The 23,154-nt window shown below is 46.9% G+C and overlaps 1 protein-coding gene across 2 annotated transcripts in view; it reads right to left on the reverse strand.

The window, feature by feature from the left end:
- msra.1 (methionine sulfoxide reductase A, gene 1) overlaps positions 1 to 23,154 on the reverse strand; it is a 125,250-nt gene that overhangs the window by 24,644 nt on the left and 77,452 nt on the right. For both annotated transcript variants that reach the window (XM_031903080.1, XM_031903081.1), the window contains exons 3-4: positions 16,674 to 16,742; positions 7,748 to 7,867 (exon numbers count right to left, since the gene is read on the reverse strand). In XM_031903080.1, the coding sequence (XP_031758940.1) occupies positions 7,748 to 7,867; positions 16,674 to 16,742 (189 nt within the window). The remainder of the gene's footprint in view (positions 1 to 7,747; positions 7,868 to 16,673; positions 16,743 to 23,154) is intronic.

Raw genomic sequence — 23,154 nt, forward strand, 5'->3', positions numbered from 1 at the left:
GCATTGATGTGACTTCATGGAAAACAATAGCCCTCATTGATTTCATATCTGCTTGACATAAACCATATCTGCCTGGCATACATGTCTACATTTGGTTTGGCAGTTTGGACGATTTTGGCCATACTGCCCTACCATCTTGGCATATATGTCATTTTGGGGATGACTATCCTGCAACCCTGTTGGACCACAGATGATCTTGGCCACTGAAATTTTTCATCTTACTCGGCACCTTGTTGGCCGGTGCATTGTCCGTCGGCAGATAAAAAAGTCTTGAGGAGTTGTCCCAAGTAAACTGAACCATAAAATATCATACAGTATCCACCCATTCATCCCCTCAGCTGATTGGACAGATAACTTGTAGGGTCAGGCAGCATATAAAAAAAAACCCAAAAATGATCATACACTAGGGGATGCACCGAAGATTCGGCCAAATATCAAACTGAATCAGAATCCTAGAAAAATCCAAAGAAAATGGTTGCAAACACTTTCTGTCCAGTGATTTTACACACAAATGTTTGGACTTTATGGCCAGCAAATCCCCTTCAAATGGTAACTAAGACCTTCCATGTTATCTTTTGGAGCCATTCTGGGGCAGATTTGCTGGAAGGGGTTGGATGATTGTCCTACTGCCGGAGCTATATTCACTTCAGCTTAAGCTTTTTGACAGATGGTCTGAAATCTATTCAACTATTATCTCTGGCACATGGAGGAATCTCTCGTTGGCTCACCGATGGGAAGCTGTGCAGGGCCTGAAGCATCAAATCAGCCCAAAACCTAAATTTAAAAAAAACATGACAAGTGGAACTGCAGCCAAACAAATCCAGATTTGACTGATTTGTAAAGAGAATGTTTCTCCAGATGTCCTGATCTACACACAGGTGATGTCTAGCCAGCATCGGTGCTCCTCTATAGTTACATGTGTATCCACCATATGCAATCAAGCCAAATCTCCCCCTAACTGGCCTTCAGGCTGGGCCCCCTTAGCCCATAACAAGGTTACAGATATATAGAAACATTGGGGTAACAGTCACCCTGCTATAGTTCCAGGGGTACCCAGGGCACAAATAAGCACTCACCCCAAATCCCCCCCTAACTGGCCTTCAGGCTGGGCCCCCTTAGCCCATAACAAGGTTACAGATATATAGAAACATTGGGGTAACAGTCACCCCGCTATAGTTCCAGGGGTACCCAGGGCACAAATAAGCACTCACCCCAAATCCCCCCCTAACTGGCCTTCAGGCTGGGCCCCCTTAGCCCATAACAAGGTTACAGATATATAGAAACATTGGGGGTAACAGTCACCCTGCTATAGTTCCAGGGGTACCCAGGGCACAAATAAGCACTCACCCCAAATCCCCCCCTAACTGGCCTTCAGGCTGGGCCCCCTTAGCCCATAACAAGGTTACAGATATATAGAAACATTGGGGTAACAGTCACCCCGCTATAGTTCCAGGGGTACCCAGGGCACAAATAAGCACTCACCCCCAATTCCCCCCTAACTGGCCTTCAGGCTGGGCCCCCTTAGCCCATAACAAGGTTACAGATATATAGAAACATTGGGGTAACAGTCACCCTGCTATAGTTCCAGGGTACCCAGGGCACAAATAAGCACTCACCCCAATTCCCCCCTAACTGGCCTTCAGGCTGGGCCCCCTTAGCCCATAACAAGGTTACAGATATATAGAAACATTGGGGTAACAGTCACCCCGCTATAGTTCCAGGGGTACCCAGGGCACAAATAAGCACTCACCCCAAATCCCCCCCCTAACTGGCCTTCAGGCTGGGCCCCCTTAGCCCATAACAAGGTTACAGATATATAGAAACATTGGGTAACAGTCACCCTGCTATAGTTCCAGGGGTACCCAGGGCACAAATAAGCACTCACCCCAAATCCCCCCCCTAACTGGCCTTCAGGCTGGGCCCCCTTAGCCCATAACAAGGTTACAGATATATAGAAACATTGGGGTAACAGTCACCCTGCTATAGTTCCAGGGGTACCCAGGGCACAAATAAGCACTCACCCCAAATCCCCCCTAACTGGCCTTCAGGCTGGGCCCCCTTAGCCCATAACAAGGTTACAGATATATAGAAACATTGGGGTAACAGTCACCCCGCTATAGTTCCAGGGGTACCCAGGGCACAAATAAGCACTCACCCCAAATCCCCCCTAACTGGCCTTCAGGCTGGGCCCCCTTAGCCCATAACAAGGTTACAGATATATAGAAACATTGGGGTAACAGTCACCCCGCTATAGTTCCAGGGGTACCCAGGGCACAAATAAGCACTCACCCCAAATCCCCCCTAACTGGCCTTCAGGCTGGGCCCCCTTAGCCCATAACAAGGTTACAGATATATAGAAACATTGGGGTAACAGTCACCCTGCTATAGTTCCAGGGGAACCCAGGGCACAAATAAGCACCCCGTATATATAAGACAATGCAGATTATAGACTAGACTATACAACACAATACAAAACAAGGGCCTACATGTTTGACATTAGGAAGCCTATGATCATGAAAATAACAAATTACAGTTGTGACAAAGTTATAAAATAAAACTCTTTATTGCCGGCACAAGGCACACAAGGTGAAAACCAAAGAGACACGACAAATATGTGGTGTGACGCATTCTGCAGCCGGGGTGCGTAATTATAGACCCTAACGTTCTGGTATGTAAGGAAATGTCAGTATTAACACAGCATGCAGTAATATAACTAAAATGCAGAGCAGGAAGGGTAGGAGGGTCTCTTTGTATAGAATTATTGGTACCGTCACCTCAGTTTGGCAGTTTTATATGTTACAAATAAGCGTGTGGGACAGGGAATTACAGAACTGCCATTGCCGGTACAAAGAGTGTTAGTGAGTATAATAAGTATAGCATAGCGAGAGGGCGACAGTAGGGCAAGATGGTGAAATCAGGGCAAGATGGCAGCATTACAGCAAGATGGAGACAGTAGGGCAAGACGGCAGCTGTAGGGCAAGATGGCAGCTGTAGGGCAAGATGGCAGCTGTAGGGCAAGATGGAGGAATCAGGGGAAGATGGCAGCATTAGGGACAGATGGTGACATTAGGGCAAGATGGCAGCATTAGGGCAAGATGATGACAATAGGGCAAGATGGCAGCATTAGGGCAAGATGGAAAAATCAGGGAAAGATGGCAGCATTAGGACAAGATGGAGAAATCAGGGCAAGATGGAGACAGTAGGGCAAGATGCCAGCTTTAGGGCAAGATGGTAGCATTAGGGCAAGATGATGACAATAGGGCAAGATGGCAGCATTAGGGCAAGATGGCAGCAGTAGGGCAAGATGGAAAAATCAGGGAAAGATGGAGACAGCAGGGCAAGATGACAGCTTTAGGGCAAGATAGCAAAATCAGGGCAAGATGGCGACAATAGGGCAAGAAGAAGAAATCAGGGCAAGATGGCAGCATTAGGGAAAGATGGTGACATCAGGGCAAGATGGGGACATTAGGGCAAGATGACAGCTGTAGGGCAAGATAGCAAAATCAGGGCAAGATGGCGAAAATAGGGCAAGAAGGAGAAATCAGCGGAAGACAGCAGCATTAGGACAAGATGGTGACAATAGGGCAAGATGGTGACAATAGGGCAAGATGGCAGCTTTAGGGCAAGATGGAGAAATCAGGGCAAGATGGCAGCATTAGGACAAGATGGTGACAACAGGGCAAGATGGAAGCTGTAGGGCAAGATGGAGAAATCAGGGCAAGATGGCAGCATTAGGGACAGATGGTGACATTAGGGCAATATGGGGACATCAGGGCAAGATGGCAGCATTAGGGTAAGATGTGACATTAGGGCAAGATGGAGAAATCAGGGCAAGATGGCAGCATTAGGAAAACATGGCAAAATCAGGACAAGATGGCAAAATCAGGGCAAGATGGCAGCATTAGGGCAAGATAGTGAAATCAGGGCAACATGGTGACATTAGGGCAAGATGGCAAAATCAGGGCAGGAAGAGCAACTGCAGAACACTGTTTGCCCCTACAAGTAAAACTGCTATTGCCTGCTAGTGCCCTCTGTTCAATGATACTGCATGGAAATGAGCAGTCCGATCTGTTGCCTAAAGGCCTCACTATACAATAACCAACGCTGCGGAATATGTTGGCGCTTTATAAATAAATGTTAATAAGAATAATTTGTTCTTCTTTACTTGAGTGGAAAATGGAGACCTGAATATTGGTGACACTGGTTCCCTCAAGTTGCCCCATAGCCATTACAAGACGTTGATAGGCAAGATGGCTGAGAAGCCCGGGAGAAAACAGACATTGCTGTTGGAGTCCAATGGGGCTATAAATGGTCCATATGAAGCACCAAGCCCTCGGAGCTAGTACAGAGCCACAAAACCCTCAGCTGTTGATAAGATTTACTCCACAGCTGGAGATCAACCCTGATCCATCCCAAATACACATGGGCTGTTACCTTGCCTGGGAACGTAACCTAAATGCAAGTGGCAGCCATTCAGCACATTATAAAGTCTCCGCATATTTCTGCCTCCCTATTCTCACTGGCACCCAATAAAGGCTGGCACCCATAAACACTCAGAATGTGCTGCCAGGGTCGGCAATTGGCAACGCGGCGCAGAAGATGCTCCGTGATATTATTCCTGGGCGAATTCCTCATTCTTTTGGCTTCCAGGCAGCGTCGTGCTGTAAAAGATTTCCTGGCAATAAACCAGAAACAAGCTGGCACCGTCGCCAACACGAGACTGGCATGGGGTGATAGCAAGCAAATTAGCATTGGCTTTAGGGGATGGAGTCTTCTATGGAGATATTGCTGCTTGGGGCTGAAAGAACAGTGAATTGTCCTGAAATCTTAGTCTTCTCCTTCTACCCTCCCCGTAGGGGTGACTGGGAGTCCCATTCCGCTCTCTAGCAGGATCCGGTGCCCTTTATTCATCATACACCCTCTCTGATGGAACAAGGCTTTCTGATTGTATTCTATCAGATTTAAATCAAGCGATTAGCGTAACACTTATTATTACTGCATGATAGACAGAGAACAAGAAATACTCTACTGTAAAAATACTGTGGCAGATAAGGGCATGGCAGGGTGTAACTGGGCATGGCAGGGGTATAACTGGGCATGGCAAGGTATAACTGGGCATGGCAGGATGTAACTGGGCATGGCAGGGGTATAACTGGGCATGGCAGGGTGTAACTGGGCATGGCAGGGGTATAACTGGGCATGGCAGGGAATAACTGGGCATGGCAGGGGTATAACTGGGCATGGCAGGGAATAACTGGGCATGGCAAGGGTATAACTGGGTATGGCAGGGTATAACTGGCCATGGCAGGGTATAACTGGGCATGGCAGGGTATAGCTGGGTATGGCAGGGGTATAACTGGGCATGGCAGGGTATAGCTGGGTATGGCAGGGGTAATGTCGACATACGTCCCATTTAAATGACCACAGATAAGGATTATGCACTGTGATTTTCCCCCAAATACCAACAATGGCCGCCAACAGGAAGCCAAAGGAGGGCACAGGGAACTCATACACACCTGGCAAACTAAAGAGGCAGAAGGGCTGATTTACAAAGTGGAAGGCATGGCGCGCACTACTAAAATGGGCACAATCTGACATCTTTTGCACTTTGCCTTCCAACCTAAATGGATTGCCCCCGGTTTGCCGACGTTTGGCATCACAGTATTTATGAAGGGTGGTAACCGTATTCGCTAACGCTCTTAAATTAATGTAAAGAAGATTGAACCCACTACCTTTTCAAACCGATTCTGTGCCCCAGCCTGAAACATATCTGCAAAGTTGGGAAATTGGGTTGGCGGCTGCCATCTTTGGCCATGTCAGATCTGGTTTCTGGTTCCTCGACAGAGATTGTCCACCTCCTAGAGCAGTGATCCCCAACCAGTGGCTCGGGGGGAACATGTTGCTCCCAAACCCCTTGGATGTTGCTCTCAGTGCCCCCAAACCAGGGAGTTATTTTTGAATTCCTGACTTGGGGGCAAGTTTTGGTTGAATAAAAACAAGATTTCCTACCAAATAAAGCCCCTGTAAGCTGATAGGATGCATAGAGGCTGCCTAATAGCCAATCACAGCCCTTATTTGGCACCTCCATGAACTTTTATGGTGCTTGTGTTGCTCCCCAAGTCTTTTTACGTTTGACTATGGCCCACGAGTAAGAAAGGTTGGGGACCCCTGTGCTAGAACATACACAGACTGACATTATTCTGGCTGAGAATCGGCATCCAGGACCCAGACACAGAATATAATATGGCCAAAGATGGCAGCCAACCCCTCTGTGTAACTCTGAGGATTATGGGTGGGGGAGGAGCCTATTTACCATGAGAATAAATGTGTGGGTGAAGCTTCCCTGGCACCCTACATTAGAAGGTATACGTCCGGGTCTGGGGGATATTCCATGATAAACCTTTTTGGTTCCTTTATATAAAGGAGGTTCCATCCCACACAGAATTGGTGCCGTTTTCTTGCCGTATTCAGAGCGGCCACGGATCCATTATCCCGACAGTGACAGATACAATAGGAAATGTTCCAACGTATTCTCATTACAGCAAGAACACCTTCTCCTCGCCGTCCCTTCCCGTGCCGAGTTACTATAGAAACCGAGGGGAACGTTGCTCCCTTTAATTAAGTGCTTGCATTTGCTCGGAAGATTTGGGTTTGAAAATCGCTTTATCTGAATCTTTCCCAGATCATTAACCCTCGAATCAGGTGGTTTAATTGCGCCGCAGCTCTGTCCGTGGGATTAACGGGAGGGCCCATGCAGCCATTCATTCTCTGGGCTGGTTAAATACGGACACTGGGTTGGTGTTGGGTCAACAAAGCTTTTAAATGGGGGGTCACTGACCCCGGCAGCCAAAAAACGATTGCTCTGTGAGGCTCCAGTTCTATTGTTATTGTTACTTTGTATTCCTTATTTTTATATTCAGTCCCTCTCCTATTCATATACCAGTCTCTCATTTAAACCACTCCCTGGTTGCTACGGTAATTTGGACCCTAGCAACCAGATAGTTGCTGAAATTTCCAACGGGAGAGCTGCTGAACAAAAAGCTACAAATAATCCCACAAATAATAAACAAAAATGAAGACCAACTGCAAGTATACTCTCTACATCATACTAAAAGTGAAAGACATCAGGCTCGCTGGGAGGGCTGAGGGCACAGTCAGGCCCCACTATCTGCCTGAGATCCATTGGAAAAGCCGGCCCAAATACTTTACAATGCAAGATGATGGGCGCACAAATGCTTCTCTAGTGTAATGCGTAGAAACATCTAGAAAACTGCACCAGCCCGGGGTATAAGGTAAGTGATTACTATCACTGGGGGGGGGGGGGGGGGGGGGGGGGGCGGGCTAACATTTGGCAAACCCCAGGGATTTTTATCTTTCCTTCTACTTGAGGCCCTTTGGCTCCCGGTGGGATTCTGAGAGATGTAGTTGAACATGCAGACCAAATGTAATCCCCAGGGCTGTAAGTGGCTGCTGATTGAGGCCGGTGGCAGAGCTGCCCTTTCAGCAAGGAGATAGGGAGCAAATCTCCCAAACTGTCAGATCTGGTATCTGTGTATGTTCATATAATATGTGCAAATTGCTTGTGTAACACGTTAGCGCTCCCCTCAGTGCAATGCCAGCCTTCCTCTGCCACTAACGGCACCGCCAAACCCAAAAGCACAATTTCCATTGAAACAGCAGGGACCTTGCTTATGAGGAAGGATGGGGGCATTCTGTATCGTCGGCAATCCCACCCAGCCAAACCTACCCGAGCAGACTTCTTCATACAGCGGGTTGGTTGTGTAACCTCCGGAATAGCCAACTTGGGTAGAGAAGACTCCTTTTTGTCTCCAGAACTTTCTCTCTGCTCCCCAAAAGCAGCCCATACCTGCAAAACACAAAACAGTTCTGGTTATAAAATCAGCCATTAGTGCAAGGGTAAGTATCTGTGTGCGTCACTCTGGGCTCCCAAACCTGTTCATCCCTATATAAAAGGGGTGGTTCACCATTAAGTTAACCTTTAGTATGCCATAAAATGCCCTATTCCTAGTAACTTTGCAATTGGCTTCCATTATTTATTTATTATAGTTTTAGAATTATTTACCTTCCTCTTCTGGCTCTATCCAACTTTCAAATGGGGGTCACCCCGGCAGCCAAAAACAATTGCTCTGTACAATTTTATTGTTATTGTTACTATTTATTACTTATCTTTCTAAGCAGGCCTTCTGCTATTGCTATCTCTTGTTTAAACCACTGCCTGGTTGCTAGGGTAAATAAGACCCTAAAAACCAGATAGCTGCTGAAATACCAAACGGAGAGCTGCTGAACAAAACGATAAATAACTGAAAAACCATTACAAAAATGAAAACCAATTGCAAATTGCAAACGAAAGATGGAAATTTGAATAGTAAAGGGCCTACATAGAAAGATAAGTAATAAAAAGTAACAATAACAATAAAGCTGGAGCCTCACAGAGCAATAGTTTCTGGTTGCCGGGGTCAGTGACCCCCATTTGAAAGCTGGCAGAAAGGAAGGTGAATAATTCAAAAACTATAAAAAATAAATAATGAAAACCAATTGCAGAGTTGGTAGGAATAGGCTATTCTGTGACATAGTAAAGGTTAAATCTCCGAATGCGGCAGGAGCCTAGGGATCAGCGCTGGAAAAGTACGAGGAGCGTCACTTTATATTCCAGAACTTTGTATCGTGAGCTGTCAAACTGTAAACATGTCGGCTGACGGTAAACACGTTTATTAAATGTTCCTTTACCACCTAGTGATATTCCTTTGGAAGGCGCAGAGTAATAATTAACCAAATTACACATCATTCATCCCGCCGCGTTTAATTGTCTCAAACCGATCCGCTGCCTTTGATTTTTAATTATAATACTTAGATTTTATACTTCAGTCTCAATACATTAAAACACACTTGTGTTTCTAAGTGTTATTGGGGAAAGTATTGAGCAAAGTATGTGGGACCCCCCCACCCCCTGCGCAGCGGAGAGAATGGCGTATGGTTAGCGATAAACACAGCTAATAACAGGCAGTACAATGGCGGAACGCGCAGGCTTTCTGCACTCTTTCTTGTTTGGTACTGAATAGCGACAGTAACAATGGCGGAAAACTTACTGGATTCTGTGAGTTCCCTGGAATACGCCACAATTAGGCCTCTGTATAACAGAGGGGGCAACGTGCCCACAACGGGACAGGGGCATCATGTTTTCTGCCTCCGACAGTTGCCCCGGTCCCTGCAGGCACATTGCCCACATCTGGCAGCTTGGCCCACAGGGCGGGCGGCACTTTCTGGGCTTATTTAGCAATTTTTGAGTTGGCGAATTCGAGTTAAATTTATTGTTAAGGAAAATTTGTTTGAATAAAAAAACTTGAATATCTTGAATTTTTTACATTTGCGAGCTCTAAAAAGTCGAGTTTGAGAATATGGCTGGACTTTGCCTTTTGTTTTTCCCATAACTCGAATTTGAGTTTTTTATGCTCAAAAAAACTTGATTTGAAAAAAAAATCAAACTCGACCGTTGATAATATTAACCCCATAGTGTGATGTGAGCTGAGTGCTATATACTGTGGTGCCAGGCAAACTGCCCTGGGTGCTATATACTGTGGTGCCAGGCAAACCGCCCTGGGTGCTATATACTGTGGTGCCAGGCAAACCGCCCTGGGTGCTATATACTGTGGTGCCAGGCAAACCGCCCTGGGTGCTATATACTGTGGTGCCAGGCAAACCGCCCTGGGTGCTATATACTGTGGTGGCGGGCAAACTGCCCTGGGTGCTATATACTGTGGTGCTGGGCAAACTGCCTTGGGTGCTATATACTGTGGGGCTGGGCAAACTGCCCTGGGTGCTATATACTGTGGGGCTGGGCAAACTGCCCTGGGTGCTATATACTGTGGTGGCGGGCAAACTGCCCTGGGTGCTATATACTGTGGTGGCGGGCAAACTGCCCTGGGTGCTATATACTGTGGGGCTGGGCAAACTGCCCTGGGTGCTATATACTGTGGTGGCGGGCAAACTGCCCTGGGTGCTATATACTGTGGTGGCGGGCAAACTGCCCTGGGTGCTATATACTGTGGGGCTGGGCACACTGCCCTGGGTGCTATATACTGTGGGGCTGGGCAAACTGCCCTGGGTGCTATATACTGTGGGGCTGGGCAAACTGCCCTGGGTGCTATATACTGTGGGGCTGGGCAAACTGCCCTGGGTGCTATATACTGTGGGGCTGGGCACACTGCCCTGGGTGCTATATACTGTGGGGCTGGGCAAACTGCCCTGGGTGCTATATACTGTGGGGCTGGGCAAACTGCCCTGGGTGCTATATACTGTGGGGCTGGGCAAACACCCTGATAATGACAAACTATGATTTGTGCTACGACTGACTGTGCCGTATGTTGGGGGCAGGTTGTGACACAACTGATATGATGACTGTGAGTTCAATCCCCCCTGTGGGGTGACAGTTGCCCCCATTCGTTCCTATTGGAGGCCTGTACACACTGTGTGTGTGTTTGTGACACAAGGTGAGATGCTATCACACTCCTTATTGCGCCTCTCATGAAACCAGATGCTGCCTGTTCCCCCCACAAGTGTGACCTTCCTGTTACTTGGGGGGGGGGGGGGGGTCGAGATCCAAATGTAATGCCTGTAATTAGAAACCAATTAATATTTATGAGCTTGTGTGTTTATTAGGCGAGTCACACATCTGAGCGCCACATCTCGCGGGCTGGGGGATTATCTCGGGGAAATGGGAAGAGATAAAATGATCCCATATGAAATATGGATTCCATCCGACCAGGCTTTGTCTCTTTGTCTTGGGACCCGAAAGTACGTGTATGAAATGGTTTCCGTGTTATCAGAAGAATGGATAGGCTTGGGGAGGACAACTCAAGGGCAGCATAACTATCTACTGAATGGTAGTGTGTTGGGGGTTTCCTTAATGGAGAAGGATCTGGGGGTTTTTGTAGATAACAAGTTGTCTAATTCCAGGCAGTGTCATTCTGTGGCTACTAAAGCAAATAAAGTGCTGTCTTGTATAAAAAAGGGCATTGACTCAAGGGATGAGACATAATTTTGCCCCTTTATAGGTCCCTGGTAAGGCCTCACCTTGAGTTTGAGAGTAACAGTGAGTATGGGGGGCAGTGACTGTGAGTATGGGGGGCAGTTTTGGGCTCCAGTCCTTAAGAAGGATATTAATGAGCTGGAGAGAGTGCAGAGACTGCAACTAAACTGGTAAAGGGGATGGAAGGGTTAAACTATGAGGTTAGACTGTCAGGGTTGGGGTTGTTTTCTCTGGAAAAGAGGCGCTTGCGAGGGGACATGATTACTCTGTACAAGTACATTAGAGGGGATTATAGGCAGTTGGGGGATGTTCTTTTATCCCATAAAAACAATCAACGCACCAGAGGCCCCCCCTTTAGATTAGAGGAACGGAGCTTCCATTTGAAGCAGGGGTTCCTCACGGTGAGGGCAGTGAGGGGGTTGGGGAATGCCCTGCCGGGGGATGTTGGGTAGGGGGTTCCTAACGGTGAGGGCAGTGAGGTTGGGGAATGCCCTGCCGGGGGATGTTGGGTAGGGGGTTCCTCACGGTGAGGGCAGTGAGGGGGTTGGGGAATGCCCTGCCGGGGGATGTTGGGTAGGGGGTTCCTCAGGGTGAGGGCAGTGAGGTTGGGGAATGCCCTGCCGGGGGATGTTGGGTAGGGGGTTCCTCAGGGTGAGGGCAGTGAGGTTGGGGAATGCCCTGCCGGGGGATGTTGGGTAGGGGGTTCCTCAGGGTGAGGGCAGTGAGGTTGGGGAATGCCCTGCCGGGGGATGTTGGGTAGGGGGTTCCTCAGGGTGAGGGCAGTGGGGTTGGGGAATGCCCTGCCCGGGGATGTTGGGTAGGGGGTTCCTCAGGGTGAGGGCAGTGAGGTTGGGGAATGCCCTGCCGGGGGATGTTGGGTAGGGGGTTCCTCACAGTGAGGGCAGTGAGGGGGTTGGGGAATGCCCTGCCGGGGGATGTTGGGTAGGGGGTTCCTCACGGTGAGGGCAGTGAGCTTGGGGAATGCCCTTCCTAGTGATGGGGTAATGGCAGATTCTGTTAATGCCTATAAGAGGGGCCTGGATGAGTTTTTGAACAAGCAGAGTACCCAAGGCTATTGTGATACTAATATCTACAGTTAGTATTAGTGTTTGTATATATAGTTTATGTATGTGAGTGTATAGATAGGTCAGTATAGGGTGTGGGTGCTGGGTTTACTTGGAAGGGTTGAACTCGATGGACTCTGGTCTTTTTGCAACCCTATGTAACTATGTAACTTTATAACAAGCAAACAAAAAGAGCTGAGAAGGAAGGGGTTAAATAGGACCCGGTTGTGGGGCGGGGGGGGAGAAGAGAAGGAAATAACTAGTGTAACAGTAAAAAGAACGGCCCAAGCAACTCATTATGGGGAGGTAGGATGTGTTTCCCCCAACATTCCCAAATGGACAATCAGGACCAACTGGGCCAACCCATGCCAGGGTCTGATAATGGTTATAAGGTATGGCCATCACTTCCATGGCTCTGGACTTATTAGACCACTGCCTGGCTGGGCCGCCTGGGGTGTCCCTGCTCCCAATCTACCTAACGATGCCCAGTTACAAGCTTGGGGCATCACCACTGGGCAGACCAACAGAAGCCATTTTTATCCTTGTATTTCTTTAATAATGCATTTTTACATTGTATTCCGCCTTTCTTCACCTGAAATTCTTACAGCATTCTATTAAAATATCCAAAATGAGCTTTACTGCCAAAATTTTATCTTATATATATATATATATAGTTGTGTTTGTGAGGGAAAGAAAATGGCATCTTCTTGAGTCAAGAGTTTACAGATGCTAGGCAGAGATGCCAACCCCCCAGAAATCATTTCTAGGAGGTTATTTGGTGGAACTATTATGCCCTTGTCATACCCAGTTGAGAGCCAACTGTACCCCAGCATTGGCCTGGCAACACATTGACCCCTTGTTGGAATGTGTGCATACGTTCAGCCATCACTGAAAAGTAGGGACTGGATCCAGGATTTGGTCCGGGATTTGGCCAAGATTTGGACTTAGCCGAATCCATGCTTCTGGCTGAACCAAATGCAAATTAGCATTCAGATTCGGTTCGGTATTTGCCCGAATCTTCTACAAAGGATCCCTGCTGAAAAGGCATCAAGTGGGGAAATGTGTTTGTAACTGCTCCTCCCAGGCAACTAATGAGCTTCATAAAGTCATCACAATGAGACTGTAGTTAGTACTTAGTAGTTAGTTTATATTATAATCTGCCCCTTCAGTAGAATGGGAACAACCACTGCTATTGTTTTCCTGTTTGTGAAGGAAAGGTAAAAACTAAGAAAGCTTTATCAGAAAGGTCTATGTAAATACAGCCATAAGCACTCACAGAAACGCTGCACTGAGAGTCCTCTATCAAAAGAAACACAGGATGTTTTGTCTCCTTTTGTGTGAACGTGTTCTTCTGTGTCAGACTTCCTTCAAGTTTTAGCCACGAGTCTGCTCTGTTCTCTCCTCTCTCCCTCTCCCCCCCCATAAGAATGCATAAGAACTCACTTCCCCCTCCCTAAGGAATGTGTGATCTGAGCTTCCAGCGGCTATAACTGCAGCAGGAAGCTACCAAGACCAAGCTAAAATGGCGGCTGCTATCGGAGGGAGCTTCTAGGGCAGGGGTCCTCAAACTTCTGAACCAAGGGGCCGTATCAAGGGCCCCTCAGACTGTTGGGGGGCTGGACCGCCATCACCAACACCTCCTCTCCCCCCGTCAGCAGACTGTGGCATTCCACTGCCCCCCCCACGTCGCCGCCACCGTTGTCATGAAACTGTGGCCCAGACTGGTTGCATTCCCCCCCGGCGCTACAGAGTCCTACTTGTACCAGTTCCCCCCGGTCTGCCGTCTGTCCTCCCTCTCAGCTCCCCTGTGCCGCTCCCCGCTGAGTCCCCTCTCTCCACTGCCAGGGGTGAGGACGCAGCGGGGGGCCGGGTAAATTCCCCTGGGGGGCCGGATCCGGCCCGCGGACCATAGTTTGAGGACCGCTGTTCTAGGGCTCTTTACTCAGGTATAAAGCTTTCTGCTGAATAAATATAGGGTTCTAGGTGGCACTAATGTGGCGAATCTATTGGCAGTAAAATGCCAAAATGACTTTCCTTCTCCTTTGACTTTGAATTGGTCAGGGCTAGAACAAACCTGGAGCCAAACAGAGCATTAAAACATAACAGTGCTAGAGTCATAAGCCAATCAGATCCAGAGAATGTTCTCAGGGATATCGCTGGATCAACCTACAGTTCCACCTTAGCAGAACCAATGGGCAGCTCCAAGAGGAACAACAGAATGAATGGCGACTGTATGTGAAAATACAGGAAAATAATTCCCAAACCATGAGATTCCCAACGCCCTCAGCGTGGTGGCGGCAGTGGCTAACTGGCCATGAACTGGCCACACATTATTTATGCTACAAGTGGAAATGAGACTGCTTTGCCCGACGTGTCCCTGGCTCATTTACTCTTCCCGTTGCAAGTTGCTCTCGTAGCCACCTGCTGTCCCCAGCATTAGTGGCCAATTACCTATATATTGTATCTGGCAATAATTGTGCGATTAGACAGGATGACATATTCCCGTGGCACTGAGGCCGACTCGAGGCCCGCGGCCCGTAGTTCCTCCTAAATGTCAGGTCTCCCAAGTGATAAATTAAAACATTATCTCAGCGTGAGTATGCGGCCGCTGCAATTACACAACCTTCATTACTTTAAATTAAACAAGGCCTCCGTCCGGCTCTCAATTTGGATGGCGTTTGACATTATTAGTCCCGAAGAGCAGTCCATTCTAATTTTGCACTCTCTCCGTTCACCTCGGTGGGTGCAGTCACTCCGTTTCTCTCCTACATTTCCCTCTTTTTCTAATTAAATAAACAAAAGGAATAATTAACCGGCGGTAATAATCATTTTCAAAGTAACGGGAATTGAAATGTATATTTATTTATTTACCAATATACGGTCCCTTCGACTTGAGTAAGCGAGACATCGCGGATTAATAACCTGGCAACCGCTGCTTTCTTAATGTTGATAAGGACACGTTTTTAATTAAAATTTGCTAGAATAAGGCATTAAAATAAATTGGAATCACCTAGATATTTCTCATCAGTGCCCGAATCACCCAATTGCTCCAACACAGAACAGGCTGCTACTATATTATGGATTCAGAGTCAGTGCAAAGGATTCCATGAGTAGATATCTATGGAGGTTTCAGCTAGCCAATTGGTCATTAATGCAAAACAGGTGCCTATGCAGACCTGCCGGGAGAGAATTTAATTCATGGCCCAATGAATTCCTTAAACTTACCCAATAGATATTGTTTGGCCAGGTTGGGCAAGTAGCAGGGAAAATTTGTAGCAGGCTCATAGGACTGGCCTCCATGAGAAATATCAAGAGCAACCACTTAGCTTTAACCACCATGAAAAGAACTGTAGCTAGCTCTTAGCTTTAACCATCATAAGAGAAAAGGAGCCAGCTCTTAGCTTCAACCACCACCATAAAAAGGACAGTTTCCAGCTTTTAACCACCATGAGAAGATATGAAGCCTGCTCTTAGCTTCAACCACCATGAAATGAACTGGAGCCAGCCCTTAGCATCAACCACCATTCGGTAAACTGAATCCAGCTTTTACCATTAACCACCATGAGAAGAACAGGAGCCAGCTCTTAGCTTCAACCACCATAAGGACAGGAGCCAGCTTTTAATCACTATGAGAAGATATGGAGCCTGCTTTTAGCTTCAACCACCATGAAGTCAACTGAATCCAGCTTTTATCATTAATCACCATGGGTGAGCTTTTATCATGAGCCACCATGAGATGAACTGGAGCCAACTTTTAGCTTTTACCACCATAAGAAGAAGTGGAGCCAGCTCTTAGATTTAACCATCATGAGATGAACTGGAGGCCACTGTTAGCATCAACCACCATGGGGTGAACTGAATCCAGCTTTTACCTTTAACCACCATGAGAAGAACAGGAGCCAGCTCTTAGCATCAACCACCATGGGGTGAACTGAATCCAGCTTTTACCATTAACCACCAGGAGAAGAACAGGAGTCAGATCTTAGCATGAGCCTCCATAAGAAGAACTGGAGCCAGCGTTTAACCACCATGAGAAGATATGGAGTCAGCTCTTAGCTTCAACCACCATGGGATGAACTGGAGCCAACTTTTAGCTTTTACCACCATAAGAAGAAGTGGAGGCAGCTCTTAGATTTAACCACCATGAGATGAACTGGAGCCAGTTCTTAGCATCAACCCCCATGAGGTGAACTGAATCCAGCTTTTACCATCAACCACCATGAGAAGAACAGGAGTCAGATCTTAGCAAGAGCCACCATAAGAAGAACAGGAGCCAGCTTCTAACCACCTTGAGAAGATACGGTACCAGCTCCTAGCTTGAACCACCATAAGATGAACTGGAGCCAACTTTTATAATTTACCATTATAAGAAGACCTTGAGCCAGCTCTTGGGATCAACCAACATGAAAGGAATTGGAGCCAGATCTTAGCTTTGACTACTAAGAGAAGGATTGGAGGCAACTCTTAGATCACTATCAGAAGAACCGGAAACAACTATCTGCATCAATGATGATGTAAAAACGGAGCAAGCATTTAAGACAGCAAGGAAAATCAACACTTACCAAATATTGCCATTTGTGTTCCCTCGGGGAAAGGTTCAACCATGGAATTGCCACTGACATGATGTTTAGCTAAAAAACATAAGAATATTGGTGTTACTCATCACTTCCATTCAGTTGTAGAATAAATGAGTTTAGCATACATTTAATTTCTTTATTACGCAAAGTAACTTTGATGAACTTAGTTCTACCGACCCAAATCTCTAGGACGGAGAGGTTTTAGGTCAGTTTTCTTGTTATTTATCCCACCCTGATGCATGGATTCAACCATATCAAAATACACATTTGCCAAATGTATACCTTGAACACAGGGCAACATTTAATATGGGCGTTTTCTGTTAATAAGTAGAATGCTATTTTTAAAGGGTGATAATTATCACGAGGAATATTCTAAACATCAAAAGCACGTGTTAATTAACACTTTTCAGCAGCGTGATCAACAGCGGTTTCTGGCTACCTACCATTCCTACAGTAAGTGAGTGATAAGAAACTGAATAAATAGGATAAAGGCATGCAGATAATAGGGGAACTATGTAACTCCCCTTCCTTCAATTAATATTGACTCTTTAATTTTTAAAAGACCCATACTGTCAGTGATTAATATACACTTTAGAGAAAAGGTTTAAAGACCATTAAAAGTCTCATGAGCTATATGAAAATATGGTGATCAATGGTAACCCCGCTATAGTTCCAGGGGTACCCAGGTCACAAATAAGCACTCACCCCAAATCCCCCCCTAACTGGCCTTCAGGCTGGGCCCCCTTAGCCCATAACAAGGTTACAGATATATAGAAACATTGGGGTAACAGTCACCCTGCTATAGTTCCAGGGGTACCCAGGGCACAAATAAGCACTCACCCCAAATCCCCCCCTAACTGGCCTTCAGGCTGGGCCCCCTTAGCCCATAACAAGGTTACAGATATATAGAAACATTGGGGTAACAGTCACCCTGCTATAGTTCCAGGGGTACCCAGGGCACAAATAAGCACTCACCCCAAATCCCCCCCTAACTGGCCTTCAGGCTGGGCCCCCTTAGCCCATAACAAGGTTACAGATATATAGAAACATTGGGGTAACAGTCACCCTGCTATAGTTTCCAGGGGTACCCAGGGCACAAATAAGCACTCACCCCAAATCCCCCCCTAACTGGCCTTCAGGCTGGGCCCCCTTAGCCCATAACAAGGTTACAGATATATAGAAACATTGGGGTAACAGTCACCCTGCTATAGTTCCAGGGGTACCCAGGGCACAAATAAGCACTCACCCCAAATCCCCCCCTAACTGGCCTTTAGGCTGGGCCCCCTTAGCCCATAAACAAGGTTACAGATATATAGAAACATTGGGGTAACAGTCACCCTGCTATAGTTCCAGGGGTACCCAGGGCACAAATAAGCACTCACCCCAAATCCCCCCCTAACTGGCCTTCAGGCTGGGCCCCCTTAGCCCATAACAAGGTTACAGATATATAGAAACATTGGGGTAACAGTCACCCTGCTATAGTTCCAGGGTACCGCAGGGCACAAATAAGCACTCACCCCAAATCCCCCCCTAACTGGCCTTCAGGCTGAGCCCCCTTAGCCCATAACAAGGTTACAGATATATAGAAACATTGGGGTAACAGTCACCCTGCTATAGTTCCAGGAGTACCCAGGGCGCAAATAAACACTGACCCCAAATCCCCCCCTAACTGGCCTTCAGGCTGGGCCCCCTTAGCCCATAACAAGGTTACAGATATATAGAAACATTGGGGGTAACAGTCACCCTGCTATAGTTCCAGGGGTACCCAGGGCACAAATAAGCACTCACCCCAAATCCCCCCCAACTGGCCTTCAGGCTGGGTCCCTTAGCCCATAACAAGGTTACAGATATATAGAAACATTGGGGTAACAGTCACCCTGCTATAGTTCCAGGGGTACCCAGGGAACAAATAAGCACTCACCCCAAATCCCCCCTAACTGGCCTTCAGGCTGGGCCCCCTTAGCCCATAACAAGGTTACAGATATATAGAAACATTGGGGTAACAGTCACCCTGCTATAGTTCCAGGGGTACCCAGGGCACAAATAAGCATTCACCCCAAATCCCCCCCTAACTGGCCTTCAGGCTGAGCCCCCTTAGCCCATAACAAGGTTACAGATATATAGAAACATTGGGGTAACAGTCACCCCGCTATAGTTCCAGGGGTACCCAGGGCACAAATAAGCACTCACCCCAAATCCCCCCCTAACTGGCCTTCAGGCTGAGCCCCCTTAGCCCATAACAAGGTACAGATATATAGAAACATTGGGGTAACAGTCACCCCGCTATAGTTCCAGGGGTACCCAGGGCACAAATAAGCACTCACCCCAAATCCCCCCCTAACTGGCCTTTAGGCTGGGCCCCCTTAGCCCATAACAAGGTTACAGATATATAGAAACATTGGGGTAACAGTCACCCCGCTATAGTTCCAGGGGTGCCCAGGGCAGAAATAAGCACTCACCCCAAATCTCCCCCTAACTGGAAAGGTAAAAACTCAGTAAGCTTTATCAGAAAGGTCTATGTAAATACAGCCATAAGCACTCACACAAAAGCTGTCCTCTATCAAAAGAAACACAGGATTTCTTTTTTGTGTACATGTTATTCGGTTACTTCCTGCTCTCAGAAAAATCCTTCATGGCACGGTAAGGAGTCTGTTCAGTTTGCTCCTCTCTCCCCCTTCCTTCTCCTCTCTCCCCCTACTAACTGTGCTGTGTAATCTGAGCTACCAGCAGCCAGAGCTGCAGCATGGAAGTTACTTAAGCCAGTGTTTTTCAACCTTTTTTGGGCAAAAGCACACTTGTTTCATGAAAAAAATCACGAGGCACGCCACCATTAGAAAATGTTAAAAAATTTAACTCTGTGCCCAGCAGCAGTGCCCCCCTAGTACATTGGTGCCCAGCAGCAGTGCCCCCCTAGTACATTGGTGCCAAGAGCAGTGCCCCCCTAGTACATTGGTGCCCAGCAGCAGTGCCCCCCTAGTACATTGGTGCCAAGAGCAGTGCCCCCCTAGTACATTGGTGCCCTGCCTACGGCACACCAGGCAACATCTCGCGGCACACTAGTGTGCCGCGGAACAGTGGTTGAAAAACGCTGACTTAAGCCAAGCTAAAATGGCAGCTGCTATCTTAAACAAACAGAGGGAGGTTCTCGGGCTGTTTACTCAGGTATGGTAAAGATTTTTGCAGAATAAATATATCGTTCTAGGTGGAACTTGTCTAATCTCTTGGCAAAAAAATGTCAAAATGCCTTTTCTTTCTTCAAGACACAGGATCTGGGCTAGGAGCCAGGGGTGCAGAAACTGCTCATACTCTCCTTATTCTATTCTGAAACCCACCACCAAGTTGTATTCAGTTAAACCACAATGGATTAAGTCGGCATTGAGTGATTGTTTACAGAGCTTGCCATCAACTGGCTTCTGTTCAGTCCGGCTACCAGAGCGAAACTCCATCAGACTGGGACACACATCCATTGCCACAGTCCATTAAACTGATTTTAATTGATTGATTGCTCTCAGGACTGTAAATCTGCGTAGGTGAGAGGCACCGAGTCTGGCGGCGTCCTTGGGCTCACGGCTTTAAATCACCTTTCAGGGAAACAATGAAAAGTCCAATCTTAACTAATGGAGCAAGAAAGACAAACAGCACGACCAGTACTTGGGTTTAGTGGCTCTGCCGTTACAGCTGCTTATGGGCACATTAGCCAGGGACATTGGCACTTGGAGCAAGAAAACAGTACATTTTCAAATGCTAATTTCAATGCACACTGGAAATTTTAAAAAACTGCAAGTAGTTGATGCATTGGGTACAACTGAAATTATGGGATAGCTAGAATCTCAGCCATAAAGCAGGGCAGGACTGCTGCTTACAATGGGGGGGATCAGATAGGATCTGTGCCACTGTGACAGAATGCTCTGTTATACAGATAGCTAGAATCTCAGCCATAAAGCAGGGCAGGACTGCTGCTTACAATGGGGGGATCAGATAGGATCTGTGCCACTGTGACAGAATGCTCTGTTATACAGATAGCTAGAATCTTAGCCATAAAGCAGGGCAGGACTGCTGCTTACAATGGGGGGATCAGATAGGATCTGTGCCACTGTGACAGAATGCTCTGTTATACAGATAGCTAGAATCTCAGCCATAAAGCAGGGCAGGACTGCTGCTTACAATGGGGGGAGATCAGATAGGATCTGTGCCACTGTGACAGAATGCTCTGTTATACAGATAGCTAGAATCTCAGCCATAAAGCAGGGCAGGACTGCTGCTTACAATGGGGGGATCAGATAGGATCTGTGCCACTGTGACAGAATGCTCTGTTATACAGATAGCTAGAATCTCAGCCATAAAGTAGGGCAGGACTGCTGCTTACAATGGGGGGGGGGGGGATCAGATAGGATCTGTGCCACTGTGACAGAATGCTCTGTTATACAGATAGCTAGAATCTCAGCCATAAAGCAGGGCAGGACCGCTGCTTACAATGGGGGGATCAGATAGGATCTGTGCCACTGTGACAGAATGCTCTGTTATACAGATAGCTAGAATCTCAGCCATAAAGCAGGGCAGGACTGCTGCTTACAATGGGGGGATCAGATAGGATCTGTGCCACTGTGACAGAATGCTCTGTTATACAGATAGCTAGAATCTCAGCCATAAAGCAGGGCAGGACTGCTGCTTACAATGGGGGGATCAGATAGGATCTGTGCCACTGTGACAGAATGCTCTGTTATACAGATAGCTAGAATCTCAGCCATAAAGCAGGGCAGGACTGCTGCTTACAATGGGGGGATCAGATAGGATCTGTGCCACTGTGACAGAATGCTCTGTTATACAGATAGCTAGAATCTCAGCCATAAAGCAGGGCAGGACTGCTGCTTACAATGGGGGGATCAGATAGGATCTGTGCCACTGTGACAGAATGCTCTGTTATACAGATAGCTAGAATCTCAGCCATAAAGCAGGGCAGGACTGCTGCTTACAATGGGGGGATCAGATAGGATCTGTGCCACTGTGACAGAATGCTCTGTTATACAGATAGCTAGAATCTCAGCCATAAAGCAGGGCAGGACTGCTGCTTACAATGGGGATCAGATAGGATCTGTGCCACTGTGACAGAATGCTCTGTTATACAGATAGCTAGAATCTCAGCCATAAAGCAGGGCAGGATTGTCATATAGTCTAAATAAAAGTATTATTGATATATTTCCTTTAAAGTAACTACATATAATGTGTACATGTTACAAAGAGATAAAGGACAGCTGGTGGCAATTCATTCACAGAATCTCGCAAGTCCAGTAGAAGTCCAACTGAAATGAAATGAGCACCATTACAAAAGGTGTTAAAAGCAATCAGGAAGTGCAAATCACTGGGATCTCATCTTCGGATATCTTCTCTATGTGTTATTCCCATTTATTCCTGCGGATGACGCCATAAATGTCAGGCCCCTTTCCCTGTTCCGCTCCATTAGCCCAGCGCTGATAGCTCAGGGGATGCAGGAATAGGAATTGGGCCAATGTCACGGCGCCGGAGACTGATTAGATGTGACCGGAATCATCAGGCAATCCCTCCAAACATCACTTCCAATGGAAGGTACGAGGCGAAGATGCTGAGATGAGATTTTGTTGTCAAACACGTTCCCTACAACGGGGGAGAATTGTTTCTCAAGCTGCTCAGGGCACTGAGTATTTAGTCAGCAGAAACGGCCAGGCAGCTCTCTCCTACATCATTGTGCTGGTACGGAGCCAGGCACGTTCCTAAAGAAACAGGGCACTTGGGAAAACTATAGCCCCAAATGAAAAACAGCCCATATGTAAAACCCTGCTTCATCTAAATAAACCATTTTCATATAAATATACTTGTTTAGCAGTATGTGCCATTGGGTAATCCTAAATAGGAAACTGCCATTTTAAGTACTAAGGGCCGCCCCCTGGGATCATAGGAGTCACAGTGCACACAAACAAGCCAAGGCACACATACATGCTAGGCCCCATCAGCCAATGAATGGGCAGAGTTCTGCCTTTTGCTCCCACACTAATTCCTGTTACAGTTAGAGCTGCATCACTTCCTGTCAGCTGATCTCTGAGGGGGCACTCAGCCCATCACTAAATGGCGGCTAAAGAGAAAAGATGTAAAAGGGCAATATTTACTGATATATATATATATATATATATATCAAGTAAAGGTACTGTTTTATTATTACAGAGAAAAGGGAATCATTTAACCATTAAATAAACCCAATAGGGCTGTTCTGCCCCCAATAAGGGGTAATTATATCTTAGTTGGGATCAAGTACAGGTACTGTTTTATTATTACAGAGAAAAGGGAATCATTTAACCATTAAATAAACCCAATAGGGCTGTTCTGCCCCAATAAGGGGTAATTATATCTTAGTTGGGATCACGTACTGGTACTGTTTTATTATTACAGAGAAAAGGGAATCATTGAACCATTAAATAAACCCAATAGGGCTGTT

This window comes from Xenopus tropicalis, chromosome 5, assembly GCF_000004195.4.
Source record: "Xenopus tropicalis strain Nigerian chromosome 5, UCB_Xtro_10.0, whole genome shotgun sequence".
Lineage (NCBI taxonomy): Eukaryota > Metazoa > Chordata > Amphibia > Anura > Pipidae > Xenopus > Xenopus tropicalis.